The sequence below is a fragment of the Homalodisca vitripennis genome, chromosome 7, assembly GCF_021130785.1.
Source record: "Homalodisca vitripennis isolate AUS2020 chromosome 7, UT_GWSS_2.1, whole genome shotgun sequence".
Taxonomy (NCBI): Eukaryota; Metazoa; Arthropoda; class Insecta; order Hemiptera; family Cicadellidae; genus Homalodisca; species Homalodisca vitripennis.
The window spans coordinates 117,865,798-117,886,289 of NC_060213.1; the positions used below are offsets into that span (position 1 = coordinate 117,865,798).

A 20,492-nucleotide genomic window follows, 5' to 3' on the forward strand; every position below is an offset into this window, starting at 1 on the left:
AGCACACCGACAGGCACTTTGGGCTCTCGAGAAATGAGGTCCCATACAGCAGCGGTAGCAGCAGCAGCTGTACTCGCCATGCTGACACGATGTAATCTCAACAGTGACCGTGAACAGAATGACTACTAAGCGGACTGGTGAGTCTGTTTATTCAGGATTTCAAAACGACATCTAGCAGCGTGCATTGCACACCGTACATCTTCATCACGGCCGCTGTGTTGCGGTAGGGAGCAGGAAAACCGATGCGTTCCTTTACAACTGCATAATGTACTACTGTCATAACATGCCAGGTTGTCCAGCTCACAAACGTTAGAGTGAAACCGTCTTAAAAAATTCGCTTTCTCATGACCACGTGTATAAATTATGGTAAACGGCTTGCACAGGTTGCGAATGACACTTCCACTGTAAGGGAAATCGCCTTCTTCCCACAAGATCTTGTGATAGTTCTTCTCTAACCACAGAGCTGTTGTACGCATTTTCTTGTTTAATCTCTCCCTAGGAAACGGAGGTTTGAAAACAATTTGACATTGAAATGAATTAGCCACAATGGCAAACTCTTTGATTATAAACGGTTTTTTGTTACCTTGAAAAGCTTGAAATTCAACTACTGCCACATTCATCGCCGCTGGAATGTGGCCAACGTTTGTAGCACTGGACGTCATCAAAAAGTCTGTCGCAAAGGTGACGTGGTAAAGCCTCAGGCGGATCAACGTAACCCTCGTCCGGACTTCCGTTGTTAGGCAATGCTAACACATCACCGACGTAAGATCTCAATAGATCCTCCGTTAAAAACAACTCGTTGATTTGACGTGTTACGCAGGGCAGACAGTTGGTGAACTGAGTCCACTCGTCTACGGACAGAGTTAATGTATTCTTTCCGTCGTACAGTACAACGTACTGCTGACCAAATACTCTACGTACCACCATATTCTCTCCACTTTCGCTTTTAGAACTACTGAATCTATGCACGCCTGTCGATTCCAAGAGTCCGGTGATTTGGTTCGCGCACCCTAATAGAATGTTGAACATTTCAGGTTTCCAAAACACAAACGTTCCCTTTTACCTTTCATCAAGATACCGACACCATTGTCGTGATCAACAAACAATCCTACAATCAAGTATTTGGAACAATCAGGATTCAAAAAGTAAAGAGACTTTAGAAACACACCGGTAACTAGATTCGGGAGATTTCGTTTTGAGCTTTTACGGACTGATTTAACCTTGTCTATTTCCATTGGTTGACTCACCAGCTGGTCCTCCTCCTCCTCCTTGAACACAGCATCAGCGACTGTAGCCAGTATGTCTTCACTCTTTCGCTCCATGATCACGAATGACTCTGTACACCTTGAGCAAACCATTAAGTACCTGACGTATTAGTCACTGGCTTATACAATTACATACCTCCTCCTCCTCCTCCTCCTCCCCTTCTTCCATAGAGGATATCGTATAGTCACTATCATCTTCTATGACATCGTCGTCGTCGTTTTGCACAGTGTTATCGTAAATTTCATTTAACAGTCTGAATATTTCATCTTTCCGCCTGTCAATCATTACACATACACAAGTGTCTGGTACATCTTGACAATCCGGTGCGGTATACGCACATTCGCAATAATGCATGTAGCCATCACTCGTCCGTTTCATTGTTGTTAACTGGTGATTGCGGATTAATCTACGGATTTCACCGACCAAAATCAAGGACAATATTTATCTTCCGTGAACCTTCCATCGTGGCGTCCAATTTGAAACTGAAAGATTCTGTCATTTGCATCGTGTTTTATTCACGTTACATCATCTTCTTTACCGTGCCCTTGAGCATTGTGTAAACGAAATACGAGTCATGAAGCAGTAGACAGTAGGCTGTGGTATTGGCCTTGAACGCTTCCGTAGCCTCAAATTCTAGCCGCACATCGACAGGTCCAGACTTGACCGAATCATTTTGGCGTGAACAATCAATCACATACAGAGGTGTTTTATTTTTAAACGTGTCCAGACTGACGTCAGGCCACCGACGACCGCCTAAATCGCCATAATAGGAGTTTTGAAATCTTACAAACATTTCATAGAATATAGCGGTGTCTCCGTGAATGTTGTCATAAGGGAAATATTGTGTATTTAAATACAGGCGGATGTTCGATAACTTACAACTGTCAAAAACATGACATGTCTTTCTTTAAGTTGTTTTTCCTTTCTGTCTGGAAAGCTACAATCACGTATCGTGGTTTCTCCAATTGAGAAGAAGTTTTTATAGTCCATGATTGACGTTCAGTTTGCGGCAGTACAGGGTATTCGTGCAACTCCCACGATCTAAACGGTATATGTATTGGAGTATCTTTTTCAACTAGACGTAGGATTTTAGCACGAAACAAGTCGGATACAGAGATGTGAGGCACCCGCCAGTACAGATTGGTGATCTTCAACGTGTGGGTCGCTGCGTCATCGCTAATAATAGCGTTGGCATCTGTCGCCGACCGCAGCAGTATCAACTCTTGTTTTACATTCACAATTATTCGCTTGTAATCCTCTGCGAATCCCAACAACAACCTTAAAGGCACAGAAAATGAGAATTTGTTCATTTCTTTCTTTCCACCGGGGCCGAACCAGCATGCATTTTCCAGATTATTTTCGTCTTCCGCACGAGCTGATAATATATTTTTTAACGAACTGGCTATACCTACATTCTTTGTGCGATCAATTTCCACACCGCCAATCTCGTATCGGATATCATCAAAGAGAAAAGCGATCGCGTTGTTAACCAGAGACACTTTAGCATCTGTTGTACCGTCAGCTTTCTTACCGCTTACTGTACCCACAACGTGTAGTGTGCTTTCAAAAGGAGCTGTTATTAAATCCTGATAACTGATTGGTATCCTTATTTCATCGTTATTATTAAACGTGGTTGAAGCATACGGATTATGTGTGTGATATTCCAGTCCGGTAATGATTTCATTGTACTCAGCGGGACTCTCTATATCGAGCATTTTCACGAATTGCGCCGGTGTTAACTTTAAAGCCAAGAGAGCGCAAGAAATTTGCGTTAGCAGAAGTTACCACTATCAGGCGCGACGGTCTAATGACCTGAATTATGTTCACACCCTCCTTAAATACTAGACCCATGAGCACCCACTTTCTTTATATGCAACCTCAAAGATAACGTTTCACCTCTGAGATTCACAGGATTGTTGTCTTGATCTTTAAGCTCGACAGTTATGGTGTGCACCTTCTGAACGTTGAGCGGTAAATAAATCACTGTACCAGGTGTCTCGACTATTTTATACCCCGGCTCTACTTGTGGAAAGAACTCGTGAATAACGTGACTCTCTACACCGTTATCAAACGAGCCGCGAACAACGTTTCACTCAACTCTTATGCTGTTCACCTTGAGAATATTCACAGGCAGGTCTGAAGTGTGTACTTTATTAGCTTGCAGCACCTTTTTGCTGAAGCCCAATATCGATGCAATTGTGCCTTTCTTGCTGAAATCAATCTGCACGTTGCTTTTAATCTCGGTCTTAAGAGTATTGTTATTTGCATTCAAGCGGACTGTGATCCCCTCCGGTAGTCTCCCCTGTATATAATTCGCAATATCTTCTACTTCGTAAGAACCTTCCTCAAACGTTATCACTTCATCATGGTTTCCGTAATAAAATTTATCGTTTACATTCTTTTCAATATTGGGAATAGAATTGAACGTGCTCAGATCTATCAATCCAATTACGTAATCGCCATCACTGGTGTCGTATGGAGGAAATACGTCACAAGTTATTCTTGAACCTTTCCCGCTCAGGCAAAACATTCTTTCCGCTGAGAAACTCTAAGCACAGATGTCCACATACAACTGAATCAAACCCTGACGACTTTGATAATTATACTGTATGTCGGCGGTGGGTCCGAAATAGTATATGAGTTCCCAAGGAGGGCGAAGATTTCCGAAACTGTCAAAATAGCTCACATTATGCCGGCGTTTTCTGTAGCAAACCCAATGAGTACCGTCACCGTAACTTGAGTCCAGATTAACTATAGCTGACTCGTATTTTCTGGGCCCTGTTTGAGGTAACGTGTCACGCATAAACACCCCTCTAAAATTGGGAATGCTTAGTTGTTTAGCGTAGTGGATCAACTCGAAATTTGTCAACGGTCTTATCGGGATCGAGATTTTTTTTTACAACAACTCCTCTTCTTCTTTCTAACACCAGCTCCCCTCTTTGGATAAGGTTTTAGGTAAAGGCCCCTACCTTTCGTCTTTCCGCTCTTCTTCTTAACAACTTTCCTTCGTCTCTTCCCACCACCACCACCACCGAAAGCCGTTTTAGCTTTCATCGCACCAGTTACCGCTAAAGCAGCTGCTCTTTCACCTAAAGTCGCGTCTGACGCTTTTACTCTATCCCAAGCCCGCTTTGCCAACTCTTTGTCTGCTTGATTGCGATGCTCCGAGTCACTGTATTTATCGTAAGCTATATCGTGAATACGGCAGGCTTCATCCAATAAATTCACCCCCTTCTCACCCCTAGCGATTCTTTTTTTCAAAAATGTGCCAGGTCCGCAGAAAGAATAGCGGGGATGTGTGCTTCAAAAGGTAGAAGGTCAATCGCCTTGTTAATAACACTAGAGATAATACCTCCTGCTCCTCCGATGGTTCGCTTTCGTCTGACGGACGACCTTTGCGCTTTGCCATTTTATCCGCGCCGTGGCCAAAACCAGACTGCAGTGTATGGCTTGCAATCACAGTTTATATAATTAGTCTTCCGATCTCATTATTTTCGTTTTGGCGTTTAAGAAAAACGGATCAACAACGTTTGAACGAATCCACTGGTCTTTAGCGACCGATCTAACACTATCACCAGGAGGAGCGAGACGTATATAGAAACTGTAAAACACTTCACTTAAGACACGAACGAGATAGTTCATTGTCACAGCATCCTGCATTTCGGTAGGGTCTGCAACTAACCCTAACTTTTTGTTTGCAAACTCCCAACCGTCTTGCTTCTTTGTAACTGTGTTTGCGTTGAAATAGTTGAGCGTCACAGCGTCACGAAGCTCGACAGGATCGGCCACTAGCTTTAGCCTTTTGTTTCCAAGCTCCCAACCATCCTGCCTTTTTTTGATAGTGTTATTTTTGAAGTAACCGAGTGTTAACGCGTCATCGTTTTGTTTAGGCTCCCCAATTTGATGTAATCTAAAGCGCTGGAACTTGTAAGATTTATCCTTTAAATCTTTTGACGGTATGTGTTCGGCCAGTTGAGCGAGTGGTAGAGCATCGTATGGTCTTGTAGCTTTACTTATATTGCTCAATCTCTGTTTCCGACAGTCAATTCCATCTTTCCCGATTATCACCGATTTACTGGTCAGCGTTTGTAGATTTACGGCGTCGAGATCATCTTCTGGACTTTTTACATGTCTTAGACGCTTCCCGTTAATGTCGTAGTCACCTTCGGCCGTCAGCTTGAATCCATCTCCTTTCGGTCCCCTTAACCCGCCTTTTCCAAACTGCCTGGATCGCCGTCCAAACTTGTCAACACTCATTGTGCAAGTGATGGCGAGTCACGAACTTTACTCTTTATAAATATCTTATCCCAGTCGATATATGTATGTGCATCAACGTTAAAGTGTGCTTGAAAACCTACCAACAGCTACGGTACTGTGTACTCTATTGATCCAATGGAACAATTGAACCGCTAAAAGCTTCATAGAATTTTCTTGCGAATCTTTCAAGCTGTTTAACTTGTCGGTTAAAGTAATCATTTCGGTCTGCAGATCTCCTAACTTACTGATCAACGTCTGTAGATTAACAGCGTCTAGTTCATCTTCAGGGTTCCCTAGATTTCTCAGACGTTTTCTCTGCACGTCATAGTCACCTTCGGCAGTCACATTGAATCCCTCGCCTTTCGGACCTTGTTTAGCCTTTGTACGCTTGAAGCGTCGTCCAAACTTGTCCACACTCATTTTACAAGTGATGAAGACTCCTCCTGTACATTGCTCTTTATAAATATCTTATCCCAGTCAATATATGAGTTTTCATCAGCATCTAAGACGGGCGTGGAAGCGAGCTGGAGGTACGGTAGTGTGTATCTTGTTGATCCAGTGAAATAGTTGAACTGCTAGACGTCTTATAGCTTCTTCATTTGTATTTTGTAAGCTGTTTATTTGATCCTGCTGAATAAGCGCTTGATTCTGAAGGATTGCAATTTGAGAGTACAATCTTCTTACATCTTTCTTTAGCTTTTTGTTTACAGTATTCATAACTCTCTGGATGTCTTGCTTCTTCAGAGATTGTGGCCTCTGACCAAACTTATTGACGGTCATCTCATCAATGATCTGAATCTCGCGTTACCATCACCTGATATAGTCTTTGATTCTTTCAATTCTTCAATGATATTTATAATCTCGTTCTTGTGGTTCGTGTTTCCAGCTTCAGCGGATGCCACCAACAGCCTAAGACGGTCGCACAACTCATTTGGATCGTTCCAGTAAACCGTATCGGGATCTGATAGTGATTTAGTCACACTATGAGCTTTCCTGTCAGCTCCAGAACCCTTAACTACTTTTGGAAATAAGTCTGAAATTACATACTTATACTTGAGCGACGTGTTGCGATTGATAACTCCATTTGGGTTATAGTTTCTTTTATGAGCGCTAGTTTTCTTCAGTATATCTTTGTAAGCGATTTTGTCTTCGTCATTGTAGATTTCATCATCCGGTATTCGCTTGAAAATCAACTCGTACAGACCCTCTTGTGGCTTATACGCCACATCATCTATTCGAATACTACCGTCCTCATCAAACTGCAATTCCTTATTGCCAACCATTAAAGTATTTTTTTCGTAACGAGGACCGTAAAGATGGTCAATTTTAGATGAACGCCCACCCAAATCCTTCATAAGCTCTTGCATGTACTTTCTGGTCAACGGATGTGCAAAGCTGTCGGCGATATATTGGGACGCCGTCTGTAGACCCGTAGGTGTTGAGAGCATTTTTGTAATTTCGTTGTTTCCACCATCACCTTGGTCGTCTGTCTCAAACACTTCTTCTGCTCCAGAATCAAGTCTAGTGGAGACCGATGGTTTTAAATGGGGAAGATTAGGCGAAGAAAATACATTTGGTAGAAACTCTGAGTTTTCATCATCGTCATCATCTGCATCATCTTCCTCTTTCTTGATTTCCTTCTTGACATCGGTGTGTAAAGTGCGGGTCTCCTTGGTGTCACGCAATTCCTTGATCAACGGCTGGTATTGCTTTTCAAACATCTCCTCGGACTCCAATTCACCCCGCTTAAACCGATTATACTTTTGTTTTTATAGCTTTCTTTAATTTTGATATCTCCGTCATAAGCTGCTTCTTGTTTCGCGCCATGATTGACACTGAACCCACAGCCTGCTATCTGTTTATTTATATAGGATTTCCTCATCTGTTCGAAAAATGATGAAGTATCGAATAATCTGCACTCGTCGCGAAACTAGCCTTACCTCCACTCTATCGTCAAACCTTACCCTCTTCATGGCAGTTCTACTTGTCTAAAAAACAATGCCCGCTTCTTGTGTTTTCTAATGTAACGAATCACTTCTTTAAGTGAAAACACCAGAGGTCAATGGTAGGCCGTAGTAATATCTGTCTGTCTCAGGATTGAATCTGGGTATGCGTTCTCGTAGCGTCATATCTCTAAAAATAAATGTTCTTTTAATATGCCGCCACTGAGGGATCTCAGCGACCGTATACTGATCGTTTGACACTGTTCTGTCCATATATTCCTTCAAACGTTGAATAGGTCGATCAACGTTAGTGTTGTGCAACAGATATGAGTTTAGAAGAAGAAACTCATCCGAGTTTGCGCCGGTAAATTCATGCCAGCTTCTAAACAGGTTTGGTTGCGTTATTTTATACTCACCGGTTTTCGTTACCAAAGAGATGCCAAATTTTTCGCACTGCAGTGGTACTGTGGGTAATGCAAGTTTCAAGAAATCTGCTGTGTACAGTCCTTGACATATGTTGTTCACTGCAGCAAACGGTTTACCCCGCCTTCCCATTACACTACTAGGCATTGGGCCGTAATTGTAACTTATGTTTAAGTAACACCGCGACCGCAGTGCACGTCTATAGAGTGTAACGGGGGATCTAACTGGTATACTGCGCTCAGTCAACACTATACACTTAGTGGCATAAGGTATATATGAAATCATCAACAGCACTATTGGCGGTAAGCTCCTGCTGTAGCAACCTGGTCTTCTATGACGCCAACAAAGTCTATTATACGCATGACGTGTGCACCACGTCTACTGCAATAGTTACCGCAAAACCTTTTCTTATCTGCGTAATACCACGTGCAAAGATTAGAGCTTACCTTTGTAAGTCTCTTGATACCACCGCAACCGGCATCTGCATACCTTCTAACGTCGTTGTAGTAATAGATCCGCGTACTCATAGTGACTCAAGGAAAGTGTCAACCCCAACGCGGTATCTGCCCTGACAAGAAATCCATGCTTGTCATTCCACGCTAGAGTGCATAGTTTTTTCAAAGAGTCATACGGCATGTCTGTATTGATGTGATCAGCGTACACGTGTTTAAGATTCATGTCATCCTGTTTAAAGAGTATTAAAAAATTTGCATTGTCTCGTATCAGTTGTTTGGGGATCCTGCTGTACGTTTGGCCAAGATAGAAAACATCGATATTGTTGTGACGGCCCATAGTGAAATAAGCGCGGATGTTGTCATGCTTTTCACACGCTATGTCGTCGAAAACCATAATGGAATGCGGTTTGGCTTCGCTAGGACTTATAACGGTGTTATTGTCATCTGAAGGAAAGTAACCAATCTCTTTAGGCAATACCTTTGCAAGAAATTGGTATTTGGGTTGATAAAGTGATTTAGAAAAAACGTACACGTTCTCGTAAACAAGGCCGTTTGGATCAAACAAGAGGTTGAACAGCACGTTGGTTTTACCGCAATTAGAAGGCCCTGCAATAATCCCTCCACCCACATACCGGTCAAAATTAGACACGGGTAGCTCCAGAGACTGCTTCACGACACGCATTCCAGCTGTTACTGACTGCGCATCGTAAATATCTATGTTTAAATATAGCTTGCACCAGCAGTCGCTCTCTCTCTCTTGGACGGAACATTAAGTCCTCAGATAATATGCTTCTTGTCTATCCACGTATCACTTGTTTTATCGAAACCTGTCCATCTAACAAGTACTTTATCTTTTTTTCTTTTTAATACTTTTTCAATTAGATAAACGTCACCAGTTTTTGCTTTGGCTAGTTCCTCTTTGTAAAAACCACCTTTTAACACAGTCCCGCTAGAGTCCATCAGAATGTATGTCTTTGGATTGCTCGGTTTCACGGCGAACACTGTGAATATTTCATTCGTCCAGTTCGGCATGTAACCTTTTTTAAAAACACGCTTGTACTTGCTAATTCTTACTTTATCGTTCACGTTGAACTTTGACTCGATCTGTTTTTTTCCTTTATTTCTTCTCGATTTTTCGATACGCGTCAGAATAAGCTTTACGTGTTTTTTCCCTCATTGTTTTGGCGCATGTAACATTGATGATTAGCGGGTTTAAATTCTGCGCAAGTGCTACAATATACTTCACCGCATTCATGTTGTGTTTTTCTATGTTTCTTGTATATGTTTTTCTCACAGTCGAGACACTTCTGTACGTTTTCGCAGAGGAGATAATACTTTTTTTACTTCATCTTTCTGGTTATATACGAGTACCATTCTTGTTTATACCTTTAACCGTTTTCCAAAATATTTTTTTTGTTAATTATTTTAGTAATTGGGCATGTTGGCTTAAAAATAAAATTGCAATTTTGTTTGATTTTACTATTGTTGATCAATAATAGTAACTAACCGTTATAACTGCTAAATTTATGTTGGTACACAAAGTGTAATGCAGTCTGAAAAGACTTACTAGAATATTTCAAATAATTAAATATTAGAAGTTTATAACGTGTCGTTATATTATATAAATTATTATTAGTGCAAATAGGATCATTGATGTTTTGTTTACTACATAATGAAATGTACATAAATCTTAGTTTATTATAGTATGCTAAGCTGGTGGTACCATCAAAATATGACATAAACCCGAATCATTAGGCTATAAAGTGTTATGTAAAAACAAGGTCAACATGAATTTCATTGCGAATAATGATTTAAGCTCGATTTCATCTTCCGCCTTGTACAGCGTCTGACATCTGAAGCTGGTACAGATTAACTCCTGTAATTTGGAGTCTATGTTTGTCTGAAGAGATTCATAAAAAGCTAGTACCAAAGACGGCCGAAATAAACTCCTTGAATCGTTTCGACTCTAGAGACACCTAAGCTACAAAAGAGCTCAGTATGGTTGCCCAGCAGCCATCCAAAGTAGTCTAGATGAAGAGATATTATCATCTCATGCAGAAGGTTTTATGACAAGGAGATGAACTCAATATTCGCATTGAATTAAACTTTCCTATCATAGCTACGATTTATCCTTGACTATAGAAACAAGAGGCACATTTTTATCATAAATAAAAGAGTAACCTGATCAACTAGCACTAGATGCAAACACGTGTTAGTAGCTTAGTATTTCTCATTATCATTTCATTGTGATATGAAAATCGGAACAGAGATAATTAGGAAGATTTTTAATTTTTAATTTTTTGAAATAGATGGTCAAAAATATTACAACCACACAATAATTCCGTAACACAAACAAAAAGAATATTGTTGTTTAGTCAGTAATGTTTCACATCACTTTTTAAAATTTGTGTTTCAAGCGATAGTACGTATGATATTTTAAACGGTGGTACACTTTCTACAGATTGTGGAAATAATCAAGATGTACATCAATAGTACATTGACTAAATAACACAATGAAAAATTAATTGAAGGCAATTGACCGTATATAGTAATGGATTAATAGTAACCGTGCTGCATTTAATATCGCTGTTTTTATATTTAGAGGGTTTGGTTAATGTTTTAAAACACAATTAGTCGTGATCGTTTGTACCTTTTCCTGTACCAAACAGTTTCAGAAAAGTGTTAAAAACTCGGAAAATTCTTACTTCTGATGGCGAAAAACATTTATTCACCACGTACATTTGATTTGCAATAGGGTTTAGATATGGGTTTTAATTTCTGGATTATAAAACTAACTTAAATTAAAAATAATAAGCAACATTTTAAATATACAATATTTTACTGTTTTACAAGTAAGATTTAGTTAAAGCATATGTTTTAGTAAATGTTTAGTAGTATTTTGTAGTATATGTTGTTTTCTTCTGTATACTTCGAAGTGGTGTCTAGAAATACCAAGAAATCATAAGGTGAAAAAAGTAATTGTATATTAGTACAATTGTACTTGATCCTTTTTTCTTATTTTGGACAAAGGACTAAAACTAAACGTTCATTACGTATTAATGTCAGTAAGAAGAACTTTATTCAAAGGGTTTATATGATTACTGTAAAGACACTAGTTATCGCTCTGTTTATTTTGATTGTTTATGTTTTTACATATAAATATATTTTAACCTTTCATATGTAACAAAAGACTAATTTTGTTTATAATTTGTGAATGAATAAGATGACAAACCAAATTGGTACTGAAAAAAACAGTTTTTAAAGATTTATCTGGAGAAAAGAGTAGGACTTGTAAAATGCTAACTTTAAGGATATGTGAGCGTGACCTTACCAATGTTGTGCTGTGGGAAGGTTTAAAACCATAATGCTATGCTCTAATAAGGAATGCTTCATAAACTTATATTTAGACACATGGATCGAATTGTAGAAAGTTTATTCACATATGACAAGATCAATTTTAGTTCTGTGAATTGACAGTTGCAATTCGCTTAACCAGACAGAATGCTTTGAACATTTTTGTAAACCTGATTGTTTGGAGTTGTAAAGTGAATATATTGACACGTAATAGGATTAATGTTGTTGCCATGGTTTGACAGTTGGAATAGGTTTAATAAGCAGAATGCTTTGTGCTTTGCAAAAACATGATCGATAGGAATTGTAAGGAGCTTTAGTGAGACGTGATAGGATCAATGTTTGTGCCTTGACTCTACAGTTAAAATCGGCTTAAGCTATCTTAGGCTACGGCCACACTCACCGTTTTTGTCGCTGCGTCAGAATCGCATGCGACGATGACGTTGCGTCAGAATCGCAGACATGGGCCACACTCGCCGTCAAAAACGCAGATCTCAGTGGCAAAGATGTCTTCTCTAAGTGAAGCAGACTTATTACTAGTGTTAGCTGTTAGATCTTATTTGAAAAAGAAAAGAAAGAGAAGATTTGGTATTCATCCAATGAACACAGTGCGTTTGAGCCAAGGCCAGTTTTATACATTAATGAGTTTTTTGCGTAATGATAATGAAAAGTTCTTCTCTTATTTTCGAATGAGTGCCACATCGTTTGATGAACTATTAGCTCTAGTGAGAGATGATCTGTCAAAACAAGACACCAGACTACGTCTGAGTATACCAGCAGAGGAACGCTTAGCTGTAACTTTGAGGTACGTAACAAAATGTGACAATTACTCTGATATTATAATAACATTTGACAAAATATATTAAATGCTTCAACGTTATCAATTATTCCACGTTCCTACTTTATATTGAAATGGAAAAGGAAAATTTAAGGAGGCGAAGTTCAGTCGTCTCTACCACTTAACCTCAGAACAAATTTCATGTTATTATAATTTTAAATCCATTACTTTAATAGTTATTTGTAATAGATTATAATTGTATTTGTTGTTGTAGGTAAATGAGATAGCAAAATATCAAATCAAACAAGTAATATTTGTAATGCAAGAGGTTATGTAATCTTACATTTAAATAATGCAGTAAAAATAATTAACACTTTTGCAATGAAGGTGTCCAGTCCAATTACAATTCTTCAAAAACACTAAACACATCCGAATTATTGTTACTAAGCGATTCAGAGGGTGTAGGGGACTGAATGTTAGCCTGGCGCTCTCTTGGAGAAGCATCCGTCCAATTAGGGTAGTTATATTGGGGATGATTAGGGACGTTTGGTAGCTGCTGCCACTGGTGACTTGAGTGGGCAAAAAATGCAGGGGGAGGGTTATAGCGTTCTACTGCCAAGGCTTGCTGCATAACTTCCGTAAATTTCATCCGAACCCACAATTTTTTGTCAACAGGAAGGTTTTTTTAACATAGGCAAAAAGGATAGTAGAAAGTGCTTATCAGCTTCTTCTTCTTCATCCGTTGGCTTGCTTGCATTTGTCAAATGTTTAAGTACGGCCATTTCAAAGGGAGTCTGTCGATATTTTTTGTTGATACGGTTAGGCGCTGCTTGGTTGGGCGCTACTTGGTTAGGTGTTGCTGGTTCTGAAGCAACTACCTCAGTCAAATCTTCGTTGTTTTCTTCAGTAGCCGCATTTTCGTTTCCAATGTCGGGTTGCTCATCAGGAACATTGGTGGTTGTCCTGCAAGAAAATAGCTCTTCACCATTGAGTTCAGGATAAAAGTTAAACTCTCAAATTTTTTACCTACAACAAGTTAAACCTGTTAAAAAAACAAGTTGAAAAAGGTTAGGTTAGGTTAGGTTAGGTTAGGTTAACAGATTTGCTAATATTTTCTTATTAATTCTTACCTCCTGTCAGTGTTGTTCGCAGTGAGGAACAGCAGTTGATCGAAGTACACATACTTTTTCTTCTTCTTTTGGCTACTGCCACTAGGTAATTTCAAGTTTTTCATCTCCCTCGCAAAACAATCTCGTAGTGATCTCCATTTTTTTTGCAATTCCTTTACTGTAATAAAGACAGTTTATGCAATTATATACTTTATCAAGGATACATGTTAGTAATGTAAATTACATTAACCAACCAGAAAAGTCCAAAAAGTTAGATTTGTTTCGTTTCAGGTGGGGGGGGTTGGGTTTTATGTTCAAGTCCCCAATAATAAACTTGAACAACTAACACAGTGTCTTATTACTGTGAGATAAAATATATATCTACAGATTTTGTTATTTGTTTCAGGTTTATTGCTACAGGAAACACGTTCAGATCTCTCGCGTTTGAATACCGAATTGGTAGATCGACTATAAGTAAACTCATCAGAGAAACTTGCACGGTTTTATGGGCTACTATGAAAGAAAAGTTTATGAAACTGCCAAATACCGAAGAATGGGAAGAAATTGCCAATGGCTTCAATACTCGTGCAAATTTTCCAAACTGCATGGGAGCCTTGGACGGAAAACATATCCGAATAGTGAATCCTCAAGGAAGTGGCTCGGAGTATTTCAACTACAAACAATTTTTTTCTGTTGTGTTGCTTGCTTTGGTTGATTCAAACTATTGTTTTACTGCAATTGATATTGGTAGTTACGGAAAAAATAGTGATTCTAATATTTTTAGACAGTCTGCCTTGCACAATCTGCTAGTTAAGGGAAAACTTAGTATACCAAATGATCAAAGATTGCCTGATTCTGAAGATGACACCCTAATGCCTTTCGTCATTGTAGCAGATGAAGCTTTCTCAATGACTCAACATGTTCTTAGGCCATATGCTAAAAGAAATCTAACCACACAAAAAATATTGTTTAACTATCGGCTTTCACGAGCTCGTCGATTTGTTGAATGCACTTTCGGTTTACTTGCTAACAAATGGCGAGTTTTTCATGGTGCTATTTGTTTGGACTCAGAATTTGTTGTAGAGGTTGTTCAAGCCGCATGTGTTTTACACAACTTTGTACGTGTAAGAGACGGTTTTCAGTTTGAAGACACCCTGTCTTGTCCTTTAGAAGACATACCCGTGTTGGGCACTGGCGGCGCCCCTTTGACTGCAAAAGCAATCCGCGATAGATTCGCCAATTATTTCACATCCCCCGCTGGAAGCGTTCCTTGGCAATTTGACATGATTTAAATAACTTACTCTTAAGTATGCCATTAATAATATAGGAAAGTTTTGTAAATGAGCTTGATAAAAGTGTACATTACTGCTTTATAAACTGAAACTCCCTTAGATATGAACACATCATATTTATATTATTTTTTATTTATAATATTCAATGCTGTTCAGTTTCATGTAATGTGTGCATAACATTGATAGTTTTAGTAATTGTTGTGCTAAAATTATAGTAATTTCTGTAAAACCTTACAGTCCTACATTTTATTTTGTACGCTACAGGGAGCGATTACGATTTTTCACGGAAGACTGGAGTAAATTTTTTTAAGCAGTTAAATATTCTCTCTACTTGCACAATTACTGGAAAATGTGGTTAGGTTAGTTTTTCAGTCATTGCTTATTTTTTGTAAATGGTCTTGTTTTTATGAAAATAAATTCATTATTATTTCAAGTACTAAAATTTTACTCACCTTCTTTATTTTTTTCCTCATTAGTCATCTGCTCCCAGTTCGAAAGCACTATCCTGGCCACCTCAATCCATAGCTTAGATTTTAAATCACGGTTACTGTAGTCCTTTAATTTAAGATCCCAAAGTGGAGGACGGATGCTCACCTCGTTAATAAATAGTTCGGTGTCAAACATTTTAACTAATAGAATTATTACAACAAAGAAGACACTTGTCAAAGAGGTCACAAATAGAGTGAGGTGACTGAAATGGTATAGGAAGTAAGAAGAGTGGGGAGGGACAAGTTGCGACAGGAACGGCGAGTGTGGCCACCTTCATTTGATAACATAAGCTGCGTTTTCGTCGCAGCGACCGAAAAACGCTACATGTTGCGTTCGAATCGCTGCCGTCGTCGCAGGACGGCCAGTGTGGCCGGCTCCCATTTAACTCCATTCTAAACAGAGATTCTCCTATCGTTGCGATTCTGACGCAGCGACAAAAACGGTGAGTGTGGCCGTAGCCTTAATGTTTCGTGTATTTGCAAAAACATGATAAATGGGAGTTGTATATTGCCTACTTCATTGGAATGTGACAAGATAAATGTTCTTGTCGCAACTCGTCAGCTGAAATCAGTTTAATTATTCAGAACGTTATATGCATTTTTTTAAATAAGGTGGGCGAAATTGCTAAACTAGGTTAATCCACTGTGGTTAAAAATCATATCTATAACATAATAATGCACTTCATTGTGCACCTGATGAGACAATAAGAAAATATATTTACTTAGATTATATATTATGTTGTAACATAGGTGACTCTGACGTTTAAACAACTTCTTCGTTGCCTTGTTTTGGAAGTGGCAGAGGAAGTCTCTCTGGAAGGGGATTGGGGATATAGTTTATGTTTTTAATCAAATCATATACCGGTGACCTTACCTCGGATCTTGGAGAAGAACTTGTTAATTTTAACGCATTTGTAGAGTCACTTAGTAAAAACATAAAAAAACTCATCAAGCAACAGCAACTGACAACTCTTTCGCCTGAAATTTTTGCAGCTTTAAGAATTGTTTTTATCCATGACAACAACAAATACCTCTGTTGAAAGGACTTTCATTTATTTATAGAGTGAAAAACAACCTCCTTATTTCGACCACAGATTGCAGCCTTTCAAACTGACTAGTTTTAATGCAAATGCAGAAATCATATCTGCCATCAACTTTTGAGGCGTTGTTAGGGATTTTTCGTTAAAGAAAGCAAGAAAGGTTTCACATGTCAACATTACATTAGTACAAATATACGCGTGTTTGTGTGTGTGTGTGTGTAAAATGGTAGCACATCCCGGCAAAGAGATCCGGGTTCGAGTCCGGCGGAGCAAGTACTTTTTGTCATTCAATATTTATTGAAATTAAATAGTTTACCATATATATATATATATATATGCGAGATAGATTTCATTTCATCTAAACGTATGTATTTGTTATTTTGTCGACAAAAGTTGGGATTTTTATTTATTTAACCATCGAGTAATTATAACGAAAGGTATTTCATTTACAAAACGATAAAAATACTTTGCAACTCTTCTTGTATAGTATAATGAAGATTACTAATTCTGAGGAAAAAAGTCACATATGTATTCTTTAACTTAAAAACTTCTTTACCATTATAACAATCAAATTTAAATGTAATATCACATATTAACGACAGCGATATGGGTTTTTAGTGAAGTCGTGATCAGTCACCGGAAGTGGTGTGCTATCACAGCGGATTGTGCAGGAAATTGACAGGAAGTGAGTGATGACGTGTCTGCTGCATAAAGGAATCGGAACTGTTCAACTCCAACTAAATTGCATTGACATAGAATCTTTCTCGTTATATTCCAATAGGTTCACTTTTATTGAATACAAATAATCAGTTATTTACGAAACCTTAAAAAACGTTTTAAATATAAAATATAATATTGACGCGGAATAGTATGTAAATCTTCAGGAACAAATTTAACTATGTAAAATTTAAATTTAGTTTTTAGAGAGGTCTTAAGTTTATACTAGTTTATTACTATTATTTATGAAGGCACAGTTTGAAGAATTATAGTGTATAGGTTACTTGAGTGGTATTTCCACAATCAATACGTAAATATAGCTAGTGTTGTCAAGTTATAGCTTGAAAATATTGAGATAAATTGACTAGCAATTTTCACAACACTGTTATAACTCACCATACCAGTTAAATTTGATATGTTTTTCCTTCCTTATTTAATTTACAAGAAATAAAATTTTATATTTTAGCAAATAACAACAATTTATTGAACAAAGCGATCCATCGTTATGAGATTAACCATAATAGCAAATTACAATGGTACCTACGTAATATTTATGTATCATATATGTTTCTATTTCTATGAACGAAAACATACTATGTACACAGTATTTATCATCACTGCAGAACCACTTGTATAGCGAAAACAATACTTCATTTAAAGCAAATTTAAATGAGGTATTTATTTAATTCTTAATAATCATAAAACATTTGGTTAATTTTGAAATTTTTAAATATGGCGGAAACATTTCACTCTTTAAAGATATAGGTTATTGTTTTAAATATAAAATATTATTTTATATTTATTAAAATTTGTTACTATTTTTGTTAAATAGTAGGTACCTCTTTAGTAGGTGCTGACAAACGAAATTTTTTATACCAAGTTTTGCTGTATTTAAGCACTATTGTGAAAGTAATCTCTAATTTAATAAGGTAGCAAAAATAAGTATTATAATCTTATTAGTGGTCATAAGTTAAAAGTTTGTTTTAAAATTATACTTTTAACCATCTCAGTTCTGAATTGTTTTTAAATGTGTAAGAGATTGCTTTTGAAAATTAAACAGTAAATTTAAATGGATATCCCTTTCTCGTTTACGATATACTACAATACTTCACGTTATAAGCCATTTTTCACTATCTTTTTTCACGATTGCAGGTCCAGCAGCTGAGCACGAGTGTTTTCAGATAAAAGAAGATGCAAAAAAGTTCGTTTCCGCTCCAGTTTCCAAGTGCAAATGGCTTATGGAGATAAGATGCAAATATTCTTTCAAAGTTATCGACATCAGTAAGTATCCAAATACTATTCAGTATTTATGTACGTCATCTTTATGTACAATGTCTGTATTAATAGAAATGCTGTATTAATTATAAAAATAATGAAACCCCCAAGCTTTAATGAAAGAAGTATTACATCGCCAATCTGTCTGTAACTCATGTAAACCTTTAAACGAGTTCATCCGAATTTCTTTCTCTGGAATTTAGTTTACAGACAGTCTGAAGCACCAAGATTGGTTTGCATATACATTTCAATAAAAAATGAACATTTTACATAATTTTATCCATAAATAACACATAGTCCAATATGCAGACGGTACAACTCTTTATCTTTCATAATAAGCAAATCAAAGTCTGTAGAACGTATGAATACAAACAACTACTTACATAAACAAAGTACATGCAGAGAAAATGGCTTTTTAAAGACCTTCTAGTGGAGACCGAAGTTAAACATGACCAAGCGTAAAACAGGTTGGTCTTAGTCCTCAGAAAACACTGCCACATTGGTTGTTATTTTAGGACGGCGTCTATCAAGATCTTCTCCTACTCAACCACCACCGTTTATGAAAAACACTTTTGAGGTTACAACCCTTAGCCCGTTTAGGGCAAACAGTTCTTAAAAGATGTGGAGAGGAGAAGCTTCATCTTTAAGTAAGCTTTGTAATGTTTAATTCTTTTTTACCTAGAGCATGTTTAGCAACCCATTTAAAGTTCTTATTAGATAAATAAACATCACATAAAAAAGACATTTTACAGAGAGCCTCTTCCGATGTGTACAGGCTTAAAAGTATTGAATTATTCAATAAAATAGTTTAAAGGACAGAACCAACTGTAATGTGAACAAGTCACAGTAATAAAAGAGAACTTGAATTAAGCTTATTATTTGTTTTTGATTCACCATAAGTAATAATACACAAAGTTATGGAAACTGTATATATATACAGTTTATTTTATTCTGTGTTATTATTGTGTACTTGAAAAAGTTGTTAATACAACGAAATATTGTACAAGATAATTGTAGTTTTCTTTTGAACTGCTTAAGAGACTATATATATATATATATATATATATATATATATATATATATATATATATATATATATATATATATAGTTTAGTTTTAATATATACAAATAATTATAAATGTGCTTTGTGTATAATTAGTAATGAAATAATAATGTGTCTTTTTTAAACTAAATACCCTTTCAACTATTTCATGAACTAAAATATACTTAAAAAATAAAGCATATGAAGTATTACTTCTGAAATTAAATTCATCATACTTTTATAATTTCATTGTTATAAATGATGTGACATTTACATCAATTTTATCTATACATTTTTATATCGTAAAAAGAAAAAGTAGAGTTCTAACTAATTCCCTTAACAAACCTCGTAAATCCCAAAACTTCCATGCCTAAGCAAAGAAGGGGCGGAACTATTTCACCAAAACTAAAATACCACTCTGAAATTTTAGTATAACAAATCTCAAAAAAATTTTCTATTCACCCTATTACACCAATTAATGGTTAACAGTATATCTATGCCCGCTCGAGAGTACACTATTGCTTTATGAATAGGATTCTTCACGAAAAATCCATAGCGGTCATTGAATAGGTCCTGCAACACTAATCCGAATACTAATTTTATTTATAAAATGGAAATTGTACTATAGAATTAACAGGTTTTATTTTTAATTTTATATAGCTTACCTGTTTGCAATGACAACTTTGAGGTGACAAATAAGCTTAAAAGTTTAAAACTATAAACTCACAAACTTTTACAAAATTCTGGATAGCTGATTATTTCGGGATGTTGTGGGTGATCGCGATAATCCTGTCCTCATTGTTAATGGACCATGTAATGAACTCGTATTATACATTGTATAAACCAATCGACTTTGTTTTATTGAATTTGCATTCATAAATCTTTCATTAGGTTCGGGAAATACTTTTTTTTAACTCCTTCCTTTTTTAACTGCAATAGACGCTGAAGTCATCGGAATAAATTATCAATGCATTTTAAATCCAATAAATAAACTGAACCTTTTTTCAAAATCGACCTGATAACTTTGGTGGAAATATCGGAAAGTAGTGTACCAA

General features: G+C 37.0%; 1 protein-coding gene across 1 annotated transcript; it reads right to left on the minus strand.

Annotated features, from left to right (window-relative positions):
- Nucleotides 1-13,141: 13,141 nt before the first annotated feature.
- On the minus strand, nt 13,142-15,809 carry LOC124366859. The gene is made up of 3 exons (XM_046823460.1): nt 15,327-15,809; nt 13,604-13,760; nt 13,142-13,436 (listed from the first exon to the last, which is right to left on the minus strand). Exons 1-3 carry the CDS (start codon nt 15,496-15,498, stop codon nt 13,142-13,144), a joined length of 624 nt encoding a protein of 207 aa, XP_046679416.1. The 5' UTR covers nt 15,499-15,809.
- Between the last annotated feature and the right edge of the window lie 4,683 nt (nt 15,810-20,492).

Excerpts from the sequence above, each read along its gene's own strand:
- LOC124366859 (XM_046823460.1), bottom strand. The coding sequence starts at position 15,498 with ATGTTTGACACCGAACTATTTATTAACGAGGTGAGCATCCGTCCTCCA. Across the intron at positions 13,761-15,326 it reads TGAGGAAAAAAATAAAGAAG|TAAAGGAATTGCAAAAAAAA; the intron begins GTGAGTAAAATT and ends TCTTTATTACAG. Across the intron at positions 13,437-13,603 it reads GCGAACAACACTGACAGGAG|GACAACCACCAATGTTCCTG; the intron begins GTAAGAATTAAT and ends ATTTTCTTGCAG.